Source organism: Anolis sagrei, chromosome 2, assembly GCF_037176765.1.
Source record: "Anolis sagrei isolate rAnoSag1 chromosome 2, rAnoSag1.mat, whole genome shotgun sequence".
NCBI lineage: Eukaryota > Metazoa > Chordata > Lepidosauria > Squamata > Dactyloidae > Anolis > Anolis sagrei.
In genome coordinates, this window is record NC_090022.1 from 33,845,569 (window position 1) to 33,862,694 (window position 17,126).

The following is a 17,126-nucleotide window of genomic DNA, read 5'->3' on the forward strand; positions in this document are numbered from 1 at the left end:
TATTTATACATGGCTATCATGTCTCTTCTGCCCAGTTCTTTAAGCCACTCCTCATAGGGCTTGTTCTCCAGACCCTTGATCATTTTAGTCACCCTCCTCTGGACACATTCCAGCTTGTCAAAATCTCCCTTCAATTGCGGTGCCCAGAATTGGACGCAGTATTCTAGGTGTGGTCTGTTAATATTGATTTCATCTCTCACTTAAATCCAGGTTGTTTTATTGTAATATTGACTTTATCCCATTTATATTGAATTGTTGAATCTATCTATCTATCTCCTGCCAAACGGCAACTCATGGTAGCTAACAATAACCACACACAGACACATATAAGACAGACTACAGATTCCACATTATTTGATCTCATAGAATCATAGAATGATAGTTAAAAGGGGGCTCATGGGCCAACCCTTTCTCAATGTAGGAAGACTCTGTTAAACATTATATCAGTATGATTGACATCTCCGTATTAAGCACTCCTCTGTAGGCACGTATTTTCCATCCATTGTTCCATAATTTTAAAAGTAGGAGGGAAAAGAAATTTTCTGGGAACCGCTCTGAGTCCCCTCGGGGAGATGGAGTGGTATATAAATAAAGATTATTATTATTATTATTATTATTATTATTATTATTATTATTCTATAAGGGACACCATTTTACTACATCACTGCATATAATGGGATTTGCACGTCCATGGATTTTGATATCCACAGTGTAGCACAGCTAGTCAATTGCTAACACCTCCATTTAATAAAAAAATATCCTTGCCTACTATTGGAAAAACAATAGAGAGGGGCCAGGCTATCCTCCCCTGTTTGGGAGTGCCACAGTCTAAGAGCAGTCATTAAGAAAGCTTGATCTCTCATTCCTTTAAAATATCCTTTGAAGTATGCAGGACCGAGAGAGCAGGCTTCATTTTTTCTTAGTTGTATCATGTTTTCTACTGAAAATGAAATATTGAACTTTGATAATAAGTTGATGTTTCTTGTGAGCTACCTCAAGCAGAATCAATTGGCAAAGAGCAGCCTATAAATCAACCAAAGAAAGCAACACAGAAAAGAGCAACTGAGTAAGGTACTAAAAGTGGGAAAGAGTATGGATTAATTTTCCTCTGTAAAGGTTACAGCTTGGTAATTTTGAAAAAGAATTGCCAGTGCGCAGAACACTATGGAGCTATGTAAAGCCATGAATAGCAAGGGAGGGAATAACAGGAAATGAGCATTTCATTTCTCATAATGTGAGAAGTGGAGACTGTGCCACTCATTAGGAACAGACGCAGTGAAAGCCAGAACAAAAATTACACGGTTTACAAAACCACACAGTAAATTCAAGGAAGGCCACGGGTTATTTGCTAAGTCAGTCCACTGGTGTAACCATGTGCTCAGGACAATCCTCTTCACCACGATGACCTCTAGATATGTTGGAGTGCAGCTCCCATAATTCCTACTGGCTATGGTGGCTAGGAAGGATAGAAACTATGGTCAACATATCTGGAGGGCTCCAGATCAGGAAAAGCTGACTTATGGTATCCCTAAATCCAAAAGTAGATCCTGGGTAACTTGAATATCTGAGCAAATAGCCACTCCTGATTTTTTTTTCTTTATGTCAGGAGCGACTTGAGAAACTGAGTCGCTTCTGGTGTGAGGAACTTATTGTCTGCAAGGATGTTGCCCAGGGGATACCTGGATGTTTTAGCATCCTTGTGGGAGGCATCTCTCATGTCCCCGCATGGGGAGCTGGAGCTGACATCCATGCTCTCCCCAGTTTCGAACCTCTGACCTGCTGGTCATCAGTCCTGCTGGCATGCCACTCCTGATATGGAAGTCATTCTGCTCATAGCAAGCTGGTGCAAAAGTTTTGTCAGCTTGCAACCCTTTATATTTCATTTTGATGAATGGATGGAGAAAACTAAAGGTGGGGATGTGATGGGCATTTCTAAAATTATGCATGGCATAGAGGGAAATGGGGAGAGATAAACTTTTCTCCCTCTTTCAGAATACTAGAATTTGGGTCATCCAGTAAAAGTCTTTGACAAGCCAGACACGAACACACCAGTTCTTTGCACAGTACATTATTAACTTGTGGAATTTATTGCCTCAGGGTGGAATAACTGCTATAAGCCTGCACGGCTTAAAAGGGGGAATTAGCCAAATTCGTGGAAGAGAGGGTCATAAGTGGACTTTAGTCATGGTGAAGATGTGTCATAGCAACGTGACCCTGAATACCCAGGTAGTGGATGCGGGAGGAGAAACTGTGGAAGCCTGTTTTCTTGGGGGGCTTCTCCAATACATTTGCTTGACCACACAGAGAAGGATGAATGTGGAAATATTTGGTGTGATCCAACTGGCTGTTTCCTACCTCATATGAAAGGGGGACTAAGAATGGAATATACATTAGTTGCCAGCTTGAAAACTGGAAAAGTGTGTGTGTGTTCAAGATGCTTGTTGATTTATGGTGACTTCAATAATTCCACAGGGTTTTCTTAGACAAGGAATACTCAGAGATAGTTTTGCTAGTGCCTTCCTCTGAAATGTAGACTAAAGCACTTGTTATTATTCTGTTTTCTCAACAACAACAACAACAACAAAAAGACCTACCCTGAAATTAAGCTCTAACATGATTTTCCAGGATTTTTTTGAGGATGCTCAAAATATAAGCTTTACTTTGGGCCAGCTTAGCCTAGCGGTTCCTTCGCATTTTCAGCAAGTAAAATATAAGCTTTACTTCAAAAATAAGCCCTAGTAGCAGTTAATAAAAAAGTCAATTTGAAATAAAAGACAGCCCCTGAAAATAAGCCCTAACACATCTTTTGGAGCAAAAAGTAATATAAGACCCTGTTTTATTTTCAGAGAAACAGGGTAATTTGTAGTATCCCATCCAAGTACTAATCAGAGTTTATCATGCTTAACTTTTAAAATCAGACAGGGTCTGGTCTCTTTTGTGTATTTAATAGTGGTACAGAGGAAGAGGAGATTGTAGCAATTATTGTTTTATTATTAATTGTATTTCTATCCTGTCTTTCTCCCACAGGGGCTCAGTGTGGCTAATAATCATATGATATAACCTGACAAAATTTTAAAATAAGGAAAATACCAACGTAAAAAATAGTCAAACATTTGTGGATGGATACAAAATGCAATCAATACAATTAGAATTACAGGCAGTCCCCGAGTTACAATCACTCAACTTACAAACATCTGACTCATAGTTAAGAATGGGGGTGAGACAACAGGAAGTGAGAGAAATCTACCCATGAAAGGGAATTTCAGTCCCGAAGAAGTTATCATGGAGGAAAAGCTTTCTCGCCAATTTTTTAAAAACAAATTATCACAGGGACAGAGAGTGAGATGAAATATTCTGAACAGGGGCACAGACAGCAAACAAACAAAATGTGGATTTTCACCCTTCCCCAAGCTATCCAGTTATATATTTGCCTGGAGATACGTTTAAAAATGTACCTGTTTCAACTTACAAAAAATCATATTAGGAACAAACCTAAAGAATCTCTCTTGTCTGTAACTTCAAGATTGTCTGTATATTTAAAGCTCACCATCCCCTCAAAATCCAACCTGCAACCTCTCCAGCAGTGTGTCCCTCATCCTCCCCCAAATGCCTCATGACAAAGATAAGTAAGTGTTTCGATAAGCAAATGTTGCTTATCACACAACCAGGTAACAAGCAATGCTTACTGAAATTCCTACATTTACATAACCATTAAAAGTACAGGACTTTGCTCTGCATATCACTCTAACAAGTCTAATATGTACATATGGGTAAGTGCCTGCAGACTCTCCTTTACTATAGAACTATGGAAAAATTAACTTTGGACTGGGATATTCCTATTGTTGCACTAAGCCCTACCAACTGCATATGATTTGTCCACAAGGCTACCTCTCATGCAATCTCACTCCTCCCAATGTTCTTAGCCAAAAAAATTATCCCAATGTCAGTCAGCTCAATGGTTGTGTTGAAGACTTTGATGATTTTTTAAAATTTGGAATGTATCCTACAGAGCACATTTTGAGCCTTAAATTGTCAACATTTTTACTCCCACTATCCTTCATTACAAGCTGAGCTTTTAAGTCAGTTACATTGTAGGAAAGGAAAGAAGGAGTGTAAAAAGCAAAAACTGAGCAAGATCTCCTTGGAGAACCCATAAACAAACAGCATCACCAGATTGCAATCTTATTGGAAAACTACAGGCACAAAACAGAATTTCCTGCTCCAGGCAATGTACTGTGGGATGGCAGTCATCTTGTCTACCTTTGGAGACAGAACAAAGCATTTCAAAGAGGTAAAGGCTTCTGTTCGTACAGCCTAGCCCTAGATTAATTTAGCACTCAAAGTAAAGCTCTGCTACTTGTCAAGGATGCCTTCTGCGGCCTATTTGCTTTTCTGCAAAGCACCTAGTTCAGTCTGATGGATATTGATGTTGTTAACCAGACAAATAACAATGTAAAAGCACTCTCCAATTTATAGTTCCAGCTCAACACACACAATAGGCCATAAAACTTCAGGCTCCAAGTTATTGAAATAGCCTTAAAAACATAAAGTCTCACTGGACCCTTCCAGACAGGCCCAAAATGCGGGATGAGTTTCACTTTTTTCCTCAGGAATCCAAACAACGCCTCAGGTAAAAGTGAATTAATGCAGATTAAAATAGGGTTTCCTGATTTACTCCACATTAATTAAACACCTTTAAAGACCTGGACCTTAAACTAAGGTTCAGGTCTTTAGAAATGGTGCATCAGGAGGTAGGGAGGGAGGGAGGAGGGATTACTCTCTTCTCCCCTCCCTACTCCTGATGCATCATTTTCTCACACCAGGAGGACTGTAGAGAGAGGCCTCACTGTTAGTTTTGGGGCTCAAATAGGGGGCTGGATAGCATCATGGATCAATTCAGGACAACCCAGGATTTGGGTGAGGGGTGGGGACTACAACCCGAGAGGTACGGGTTACTTTAATTTGCTTCCTCTCGGGTTTTAGCATAGTGTAGAAAGGCTCTCTGCTGTTTGGCTGATGCAACTAGAAACCTGACCAAATGCGGGGAGGATTTAGCATCTTAGGATACTTTTACCCCATCTAACGGATGGAGCTTCATGCTGGCCATCACACAACATGAACAATTTCCCCACATGGAAGGCTTCCTGTGTTGTGCTGGCTTGGAGATAGCATGGGGCCTCATCAGGAGGGTGACACTTCTGCCATGTGATGGGGAAAGCATTGCCGAGAGGGAGCTGCGCATGGGATAATGGATTTGCCTCACTGCCCCTCTTCTTTCTCAGTGAAGCCATGTGAAGTGGGACACTTTGTGATGAAGCCCTAGATGGCATATATATTATATTATCCCACCCTTATTTCCGCTTAAATATTCGAAACACAATTGGCCCTCCACATTTGAGGATTTCACTTTTGCAGATATGAGTATTCACGGATTTGATTATTATTTTCATATCAAAAGTTGGTCATAGAGTTGCACTGAAGGACATAGAGAATCCTACAGTTGTAATCTCTCAGGAAAAAAGAAATGTTTTTTATCCATGGTTTTTCTACTTTTGCAGTTTTCGCCAACCCTAACTTCAGCAAATGTGAAGGGCCAACTGTATAGAGGATACATCTTCACTTTAAACTTGGTGAACAGTTTTTAAATATATATTTATTATCATTTTATGTAATTGAGTATTTTATTGGTGTTTTTATATTGTTGGAAGCCGCCCTGAGTCCCTCTTCGGAGGTCGAGAATAGGAATAAATTAGAATGAATGCAAAACCATTATATTAATTCTTCATTGTTTTAAAGTAATATGGAGAGGTACTGTGAAGAAGAATGATTATAATGGTAGCCCTCTTTTACTGGGCAAAAATAAGTGCATGCTTTGGGACCCAAAGCATTATACTGCCATCATTCAGTTGTGGGTGGTTTCGGCATGACACATCACTAACCCTTCTTAAAAGAAACTTCCCAAGGTCTGAACTCAGGTCATCAAAATTATTTGACACAATAGCAATTTGGCCATTTTGGACCCCTTGTTCCTTTGGTACACAGGTTCCCTTTTTTGCTTGCAAGAGGCTCACAAAATCTCAGAGGGCAAGTCCCATTCCTTGTGGCTGCTGCTGTATGCCACACTCTTTATAAGGGTGTTTCATTAAGAGCCAAGGTGTAGGATGAGTCAAGGGAACACACTCCAGACAGGCTGCAGTAATGACTTTCACAGCCAGGAAGATGGATGCTGTTAACAGTCAAGAGATGAGCCTATTGTTACAGACTACTATTGAGGTTAGCTAAGCAGCCTGGAAGCTAAAAAAAGAAATCCAAGAACCATTATAATAAAAAAGAGACAGACAAAACAGATATAATGCACATTGGTATTATCTATGCCTGGGAACAGATGAGCCACTGTTGCACGTAGGGAATTTTATCTTCTCCCAGAGAATTCTACCACATTTGAATCTTGCATTTGTTCTTGTTTTAACTCAAAAAGGAACATATATAGTAAGAAACATGGATTTATTTATTTATTTGTTTATTAAAATATTAGTTTCTGATCCTTTCCACCAACCTAAAGATTTCAGGGCCGCACAGAATAACATTAATGTGATTCATTTAAAACAATGTCAACAGTTAAAATGACTTTAAATCCTGAAAAAAACACCTTTTAAACATTTTAACAAGTTAAATTATTTCAAAGGCATACACATGTGTGATTCTGTATAAAACCAATTAGGTGTCAATTGCTTTTAGTAAGCAATCATGTTTTCTGATGGCGCTGGAATGAGAGCAACGTACAAGCCAATTGGGAAGGATATTCCATAACTGGGATAGTCCATATCTTTTATCTGACTTAAGAATGCAGCATCATGAATGTCTATGGTATATCTCAATAATTTTGGCTGAAAGTAATTTTGGATTATAATTGTTTCTCCTGTATTTTCATTATGGAGTCCCTGGTATCCATTGGGTGTTTGGTTCCAGAACTCCTCACAGATAACAAAATTCATGGATACTCAGGTCCCCTTATAGCAAAATCAATATTGGTGTGGGGGATTTTTTAAAACAATATTTTCAAAATGGAGATGGTTGAATCCATAGATGCAGAATCCATGGATGTAAAGGACCGAATATATTCTTTTTGTGTTCCTTCAAGTCATTTCTAAATTATGCTGACTCTATCACAGGGTTTTCTTGGCCAGATTTGTTCAGAAGGGGCTTGCTATTAGGCTTGTGCACAGATTGGGAGTGGTCAGTTCCCTATGGCTAATCTTGCATGTTTGGCTTGGCCAGGTGGCCATAACAGCAAAGGCACAATCGTAACATTTTCCTGTCTGTAACAGGACCACGTGGCAGCCAATCACAGCTCTTTCTCCCCTATTCCACATCACAGTTGCATCCTGACTTTGTGTATTTTTTGGCTTGGGTTCTGTCTTGGCCTCTCTCTTGAATCTTTTTGATTTTCCTTTATTTTCTTGGGAGTTAAGAACATGAGGGATGGGTGCACATGCGTTTGGGGGCTTTGAGAGTCACCCTTTTAGCATTTTTTTCTCCTCCCCTCTTCTCCGCCATAATAATAATAATAATAATAATAATAATAATAATAATAGTACCCAGCAAACAAACAAAAAAGCCTTGTTCTCAGAAAATGACTACCACCTAGATACCTCTCCTCTCGAGTAGAAAGTAGAAACAGCTTTAAAGAAGCATTACATCCAAAGCAGAAAGGTAGGAGGGGGGGAAAGCAGGCACCACTTCAGGCAGGGCCTGCAGTACAAATTAAGAGAAAAGAGAGGACCTTCTAAAGGAAGCCCAGGATAGGATAGCTCCAAATCATCACTTTCCCTTCCCTGGGAATTAGGAAGCCTCCTTAAAATGCCTTGGAAAGCTGCATGCAGGGAGAGACCTGCAATGCTTGTTTCCTCTAGTTGAAACAACTTTAACGTAGCATTAAACCCAGGTCTCCTCTACAGACCAAAGGGAAAGGATCGTGGAAACAGTGGTATCTTAATCCTTTTTTTTAAATGCAGGTGTCCTTTACAGACCAAAGGGGAAAGGATTACAGAAAGACTGGTATCTTAACCCTGATGCTTTTTAATTCACTTCTTAATGAAGGATATAAGAACAGACAATGCAATTGCCTAAAATGATGGGAAGGAGAGCCCGGGGAGGTCCCCTCATTGCTGCCAATGGGCTGGATCTGGCTGTATTTTCTGGCTGCAGTATAAAAAAGGCTATCCGGCTATCTGCCCATTTTTGGGAGGTTTGCGAAAATGGATACAGGGGTCTACCAATATCCAGCCAGCAGAAATGGATCAAGGTTCAGCCAAAATGCACAAGCTATTTACCATGCTTTACTTCTGAAGCAGATTTGCACAAGCCACCAGTGGGTATCCGCAACTGAGCGAAGATTTTCAAGATTCCTAATCCTACACTACACTGGCTCCCAAAATATTTGATATGTCCTTAAATCATGGGATCCATACAAGCAATATCACTTTAAGCCATTAACATCATGTAAAATATAAAACAATAAAAAAGTAGTTTAGACAGAATAAAATAATGCTTAAAGAATTTAACAAGTGAAAAACAGGTTTAAAACTTTAAACAATTTAAAGCTGTGTACTTTTGCAATTAGAACTCTGAAGACGTTATTATTTTAAAAATAAATATCTTACTATAATGAAATCAGTGCCAATTGGGCTTCCAAGGGGAGAGTTTCCTCAAAGCTTCAATTTATTGAGGGGGAGCAAAGTTGCCCACTGCACTGAAGTTCAGATAGTGAATGATAAGGCAGTGGCAAAATCCGCTTTATGCATCTCCAGTACTATTAAAATGATAATGAACCATAGGAATAATCCTAGAGGCTCACAACCTATGTCTTAAGACCTCATTTCTTTTTCTGAGAGGAAAACTACCTCCTTCTTATTGCACCCCAAGACCTGTGGGGTTTTCTTTGGGGGAGGGATTATATTACCATATTTCTTTTCAGATTGTAACAGCTTTTGTAATATCACAGAGCAGTAACAACAACATGCTGATCTGCTGTCATCGGGTCACTGGGGTAATAAGGGAGATGGATGACATCTCAAGTTGCTGTGCTGAATTATTTAGTGAGCCTCCTTTATGGAGACAGATGGAGCCAGTTAAGACAGCATCACAGAGAAAAGATGGGCTTCCTTTGAGTGGTCATTGGCAAAGGGCTGAGCACACCGTTTCTAGGAGTTCCTTAAAAAGCACTTTTAAGAAACAGCTTGACAGCTGACAGCTGCTCAGTGGGCTATCTTTAAATCAAGTGCATTTCTTTCAGCAGAGGGAATGTGGCTGGGAGATCATGGGAGTTGCAGTCTTCAAAAGAAACTTTTCCAACCTCTGGGAAAAACAGTTGCAAGTCTAAACCAGGCCATTTGGCCATGGAAATGTAGAAAAGTGCTTTTCTAACAGTAGCCACCAGAAAATAGATGTAAACCAAACCACAGTGACCTACTTCATACACCTGCTCAGAATGGCAGAAGGATTGGGGCAGGGGGATGGCTGCACTTCCAAGTTCTCGAGAACATGGGAGAAAGGCAGCAACTAGGCTCACTGATGGAAAAAGAGAATGTATTGCTGTAAGGAAAACATGAATGCTTTATTGCTTTATATGTATATGTCTGTCTATCCATCCGTGTGATCCTGAGGACTATGGCCCTCATCATTAGGGACATATAATGTCATACAGATGTTTTGTATCTATGTAACACACATAGATATGGGTAGGACCGTAAACAATGAGGAATGCATCTATGCTATATAATAAATGCAGTTTGATGTCACTTTCACTGCAATGGCTCAATGCTATGGAACTATGACAGTTGTAGTTATACAAGGTCTTTCATTTTTCCTTCCAAAGACTGCTGGTGCCTCACCAAAATACAGCTACCACGATACCTGAGTATTGAGCCCCGGTGATTAAAGTAATATCAAATTGCATTTGTTCTACAGTGTAGATACACCTGAAGTCCAATATCTTAAATTGTCACTTAGAAGCAGTTGGGATATTTTCCTAGTAAAGGTGCTTGCCAAACCTGAGTTGGGCAGGAAATTCCAGGGTTAAAGGACCACATTAGAAAGAGCCCTGCTCTGTGCTGAGACCTTGCTTTTGCTTCTGAGCATGGCTCCTGATGAAGGTCTAAACAGGTTAGGCAGTGCCATGCTGAAGCAAAAAGTTCTTCAAATACCCAGAGTGTTTACAGTTCTGTTCAGAAAACAATGAGAGACCAACACAGTTTCTTAATATCACCCTGACTGGCATTTGAAGATACACACAAACACACACACACACCTTTTTTTGATTTAGTCAAAAGACATATACTGTAGCTTGAAATAAAAAAAGTTTAAGGATTTTATGGATCTAGATTTTGAACTTGAAGGATGGGAAGTCAATCTTTTTGTGGTGGTAGCATAGCAGAGGAGTTTAGCTGCTAATGTTTAATGTCAGTTACTGCAGGGTATTACTTATTGTCTTGATATGGTAGTAGGGGTATGCAGTTGTTTAGTACATGTACGCATTTTAGTATGAAAGATGATAATTAAATAAACATAGCTCTGATGGAATACAAACATTTTGTGGCACCTTCCCCAGAGTCCTTGCTTCTCTAGCAGGATGTGGTTGAAAAAAGACTGGCAATGCCATCTAGCTCCAATTCTGATTGACACAGAACTGTCCCTTTAGAGGCCACTTGGATTTTGTGCCATCTGTCCTGCAGCTGGGATCAATTCCACTACATTGGCCCAAAGCCACAAGAAACAGCTTGCTTAATGAAACTCTGACACTTGTTTAACAAGGTTTTAGGAACCCAGAGTGTTGAAGAATCATTCTTGGACTCCAAAAAGAAAAAGAAAAAGAAAGAAAGAAATTCAGGAGGAGGAAAAGATGATAAGAGAGAAGAAGATTATCTGACCTACCCTTTTTCTTAGTGCTTCTATTGCTGTCTTTGTGAATAGCAGGTATGTTTGGGCAGAACATGAATCCTTTTACAAAGATCAAGTAGCTGAATAATTTCTTTTTCGTCTTTTAAAAACTGACTTCATTTGAAGCAGCCCAGAATTTCCCATCCCGCTGCCTCTCTGTATGACAGAAACTGAGCCTTCTGTCATCAAAGTCATGCACGAGGTAGAAGGAGATGAACTTTAAAGCTCATGCCTTTATGCCTGCCTTTGAGGATCCTTAGTATCAACACTTTTGACATCTCTATGCTGGTTACTGCCTGACCTTGTAGAAAGATGCATCAGTTCCTCCTGTCACTGTAATTGCCACCTTTGATTTAACGGTTTCCTCAGGTAAGGTTTTTGCAGAAGGTTGTGGCTGATGTCACGTATTCTTAATGTGCAATCTGGGCTGTAGGTCTGAAACATTGCATTGCCCTACTGAACTGTGGTCTAAAAATCACTCCACACTGAGCAACGTTCCTCGTTAAGACCAAACTAAGTTGCGAGACATCAGAGTCCCGATTAGGTTGCCTGTTTAGGATTATCCCAGGAGCTGATGTTTACAGGCTGAAATCTAAAACCCCGGGATGGCCCTGGTGATATCACTGAATGTCATACATTAAGTAACATAGCTGTTCACAACATGTCATTTAAACACACATAATACAGAAAAGTAATAACTGTTGGTCCTCCCTATCCACAGATTCTACATCCTCACATTCTACCATTGATGGCTTCAAGAAGATAAAAACAAAACAAAATTCCAAAAAGCAAAACTTGATTTTTCCATTTTATATACAGAATGCCATTTTACCACATCATTCTAAAAATAATCATAAGCAAACACAGATTTTGATATCCATGTGATAATGGTGCTGGTGCTGGAACCAAATCCTAGTGGTCACCAAAAGCCCACTGTATTTTTATTTTCGGAAATTAATACATAAATTTTAAGTAAAGTGACTGCTCTCTGATCATGGTGAAATTAGAATATTATCTCTTTTCGCTTACTTAGGGAGATGTAATAAGTCTAACTTGCTTTGATCTAGCGAGAAGATGGATGTAGAGAGTGAGCCCTTGTCCCACAATGACTAGGGACCTCATCACATTGAGGTCCAAATCCATGGAGAAGTGGGGTGGAAACCATTGCTCTGTGCCCTGCAACGCCCATAGCACCCCTTACACCATCCCACATGAGGAAGCATTGCTACCTGGTTTCCTCCCGATCTTCCCTATGGAACACAGGAAGCCTCCTGTGTTCCCAGAGAAGCATCCTAGCAAGCTGCCAGGATACTTCCTCTACTGAGTCCCATCAGAAGTTCCCTTACATAATGTGATCGCATCTGGTGGGCTCCAAAGAGGAAGCCTCCTGACAGTGTGCTAGGATGCTCATTTCTCTCCATGTGATGAGGTTGTAGAAGAGAAGAAGAAAGGTAGCTAAATAAGTACATAGGCCCTCTGGAATGTGTTTGCAAGCAACAATTCAAATAATCCTTGCAAAATTGTAGGAAGCTGTTGGTATACTAGCTGAGCTAGAGATTTGAACACAGACCTGAGTTGTGCTAACCAAAACAGAATAATAATAATAATAATAATAATAATAATAATAATTAATCTTTCTTTATACCCCGCCACCATCTCCCCAAGGGTACTCAGTGCAGCTTACATGGGTCCAAGCCCAGCAATACAGTAAACAATATACAACAGAACACAGCAAAATAAAATAAAATACAAACCCATTTTAACGCATCGATAATATAAAATCACACATTTAAAACATAGAAATTGATCACATTGGGCAGGCCAATTTGAATAGATTAAAAATTAAAAAACACCGATGAGACAGCAATGTAATGTATCTAGAGAGGGGATCCGAGAGGTAGAGGTAGGTCATGTCAGGGTATTATTGTTCATTCATCCATTGAAGGCACACTGGCACAGCCAGGTTTTCAAGCTCTTCCTGAAGACCGCCAGGGTGGGAGCTTGTCTAATATCTCTGTGGGGTGAGTTTCAGAGTTGAGGGGGGGCACCACAGAGAAGGCCCTCTCCCTCATTCCCACAAGTCATGTTTGCGATGGGGGTGGGAGCAAGAGAAGGGCCTCTCTGGAAGATCGAAGAGATCATGTAGGTAAACAGAAATGCGGTCATGCAGGTAGGTGGGTCCAAAACTGTTCAGGGCTTTGTAGGTAAGAACCTGAAGAATCCATTATCTTGTCCGCCAACCATAGAGGATCAATAAAAACTGGAAACTCAGGGGTAGGCCTGAAATCTGGCAACCTTAACACTGATATCGGCAATAAAGCCTTATATTAGAAGCCTTTCACAACCCAGTGTTCTATTCCACAGTAGCCAACCAGATGTTTATGGTAGGCTCATGAGCATGACATAAACATATTAGCATCCTTATGCTTCTGAGGCACAATGCTGCTGATATCAGAGATAATATCTTATTTTATTCTAAAATATTTTTATCCTGTTTTTCAGTTTAAAAATCCCAAATTAGTAAAAACAAGATACGACAAAACCATTTGCTAATGAACACATATCCACAGATTCTGCATTCATGGATTTTACCATCTACCACTCTAAAAGAAAATTCAAAAAGCAAGCCTTGATTTTGTCATTTTACAAAAAGAAATGTATTTTACTATACATTGTATATAATGGGGCTTAAACACCCACAGATTTTGATTGAGGAGAAGGCAATAGGAAAATATCATCGAAATCAAGCAAGCATTTCAACCAACTATTTTTAGCTGTCCCATATTTAAGCTTATGTTACGAACTACTGCAACGTGTAAATTACGTGAAATCAAAAAGTAAAAACAAAACTCCACAAATACTGAATCAAAGTATTCCTAGGCAAATAGAGCAAAACATCTGTGATCCCCTCTTTTGTCTTTTTCAGTTAGCTATCCACTCCAATGGTAACCAGTCCCCTAATAATTTTTGTTGCCATTTTTTTGCACATTTCCAGCATTACAGACTCAATACATTTATATGCACATCTATAACCTTTTTCCACCACAGAACCCAAGGCAAGATAAAGGGAGTTCCAAGGTGGTGTCGTCCAGAGTATGGGAAACTTACTTTTGGATCATAGTCAACCATCATCATGGCTACAGGATGCCAGGATCCATTGTCCAAAAGAAATAACACTTCTTCTTGTTCTTGGATTTTCTTATTCCTTTTGAAATCTTCCTGAAATCTGATCAAAGAAGCAGAATTCCACTTCTGCATAATCACCAACATACTAGGCACAAAATCTACCCTCATTAGAGGGTAGCTTTTGCTCCAGATCTTAAACTTCCCTGGCCTGCTCCCTTCTGATACCCAGATGTTCAGCTGCTGCTGGAGCAAGGAATATGGATATGTTTGTCTGCAATTACACAAGCCTTGGAGAAAACATGAATACCAGTAATTCCTAGGTAATTTCCCAGATTTCAATAAGCTTGCCTCATTGCTTCAATGAGAAACAGAAATGAACCATTTATTGCAGAGATTCATGTAGAACACATTCCACACTATTATCTTTGAACAGATAACACCCACACTGGAGACCTTTGTGATGACATTATCTCATTTCAGCCACATGAATGTTCCTGACCTAGCATCAAATAATCTTTTCACATGAATAAGCTATGACTTACTGGATATATTCCTGCTACTACAACAAAATCAGAGAGTTTCAGAGTGGAAGTGACACAAATCCCTGTGCATGAGATGGAGGTGATGAAGTTCACTTAGTATGGATCTTTGATTATCAACTTTCTACCATCATCATAAATAAGGCTTTATTTAGACAAGTCTTACAGTTACACAATTCAACCTTTAAATACTCAACACTCTTACAAATCTGCCTTTTTGTTACACCTGTTGATTTATAAAGCTGCTCAATTAATAGCGTGACTAATGCCTTCATAACCTGGCCAAATGCCACCTTGCAAAGAAAGACCTTGAAAGGGTCACGCAGTACCTCCAGCTAGAACCACCCACACTAAAGGAGCTCACACTGCTGCAAAATATGGACTCTGTTAACAAATGGTGAACATTAAGGTGGCAAGTAAAATCATAATCTTGTAGGACTGCATGATGTAGTTGGTGGGAGGAGATCATTGCAATGTATAAGCTCACTGCATGGAACAACCCACACCAAACAGGAAACTCAGGGTGCCAATTCATTCAAAATAAGCATGTGGCTGACTGGTGTAGCCCTCAACAATAATGACCACTTTTTACAAAAGAAAATCCTAATCCTTAACATTTTTGTTGAAAAAACTCCACTTGCCATCACAAGTGGCTATTCAAAGGAAGCCAAATATGAATTCAGGTTGAGCTTCCCTCATCCACAATTCCAAAATTCATAATACTGAAGAAACCAAAATTGTTCAGGCCATAACAAATGGTTATTCAAAGAAAGCCAGGTGTGTAGGCCATGTGCTGAATGTACAAAACCATGGCCTCATGCACAACATTCTTTTAAAAATTGTTTACAAAATTACCTTCTTCTTACGTGTATAAGGCATATGTGGAACATAAATGAATTTTGTATTTAGACTTGGGATTCATCTCTATGATAGCTCATTACGTATTTGAAATATGTGAAAAAAGTCTGAAATACAGAACACTTCCAGTCCCAAGCATTTTGAATAAGAGATGCTCAATCTATATTCTTAAAACAAACCATTTCCAAACTCCACTATATGATCACTACATTAGAAAAAAAAATCTATCCCAAAATTTCAAACTCTAAATCCTCTTTTATAGGAAGTGGGTCCATTCTCTTTGGGTGGTATCTACATGAATATTACAATGAACTGTTTTATTTTATATGGTTTTAATCTGTTTGTTTGTTTGTTTGTTTGATTGATTGATTGATTGATTGATATGTGTTTTAATTGCTTATATATTTAGATTATTTATATTTTGATGTGATGTGTTTTATTGTTTACCTGTGCAGCACTGAATTTTTGCCAGATTTGTATGTCGCCTTCAGGATTAAGAAAGGCGGGTAGAAATGAAGCAAATAAAAAAAAAATAAACACTGCCCTTCAAAGATACTGGCAGTTCAACCATACAGGTGGTCATTAGAAAAGTATTACACTGATGGGTTCTCCTTTTTTTAGTATATGTGGAGGAACATTTCATGCAAACTGCCATAATTCTACGTGGAATGACTTATTCTGAAGATGTATCACCACAGTTATTGGGATATCTTTTCACTCTGCCGATTGTACAGCAGGGAACATTTTGAAGCATAATGGCTTCTTTGTAAAGTGACCATATCTGAAGTAAGCTTTTGAGTGTGTGTGTGTGTGTGTGTGTGTGTGTGTGCATCAAGTACTTATAAAAGTAATTTGACATACTGTGTTGAACCTTTTGTTTTATCTTAACAGTGACACTCAACTCAATCCATATAATCCTAAGTATTCTGACCAACATTAAAAGAAGGAAAGCATATCAATAGAAGTACAACAGACATCCTTCGCTTCTCTTCTCACTCTCCCTTTTAAAAAAATCTGGCTTAGCACTGTTGTCAATGCCTGCCTATTGGGAATGGAAACCACTTCAATGTCTCAAAATGTCATAGAGAAATAATACAGGCTGAAGTTCACAGGTTCTCCTTGGTACAGTTGGACAGTTTGCAGTTTTATTAGTCACCTTGCTTTGGCAGTGGCTTCATTACTAGAACCTTCTCCAGAACTCCAAAATCCACAATACTCCAAAATCCAAAATTGTCCACATAGGTGGCTGAGATGGTTTTGCTTTTTAACGCTTCAGTGTAAGCACACTTTGTTTCATGCACACAATTGTTTAAAATATTGTATAAAAATTACCCTGAGGCTTTGTGTATAAGGTATACATTTTTGTGTTTAGACTTGGATCGCATCTCCAAGATACCTCACTATGTATGTATATGGAAAACACTACTGCATATCCAAGCATTTTAGGTAAGGAATACTCAGCCTGCATTCTAGAGGATTTTGGGCAAACTAAATAGCAGAAAGACTCAGAAAGCTAGCGCATGGCAGCATTCTAGGATTTGCAGTATATAAGGAGAAATATTTAGAATTTTCAGTCAAAGAGCTATAGTTCTTTATCAAACTAAAATCCCTATGATTATGAGTGTGTCTACACTGTACAATTAATGCAGTTTGACATAATTTTAA

General features: G+C 39.1%; 1 protein-coding gene across 3 annotated transcripts in view; it reads right to left on the minus strand.

Moving 5' to 3' along the window:
* Positions 1-17,126, minus strand: part of PRICKLE2 (prickle planar cell polarity protein 2) — a 356,751-nt gene that overhangs the window by 162,765 nt on the left and 176,860 nt on the right. Inside the window, exon 1 of one of the 3 annotated variants that reach the window (XM_067463449.1) lies at positions 14,047-14,241. The exons of the other annotated variants lie outside the window; for them this stretch is intronic. Coding sequence (XP_067319550.1) covers positions 14,047-14,057 — 11 coding nt within the window. The 5' untranslated portion in view covers positions 14,058-14,241. Of the gene's footprint in view, positions 1-14,046; positions 14,242-17,126 lie in introns of those variants that run through there. 3 annotated transcript variants of the gene reach the window in all.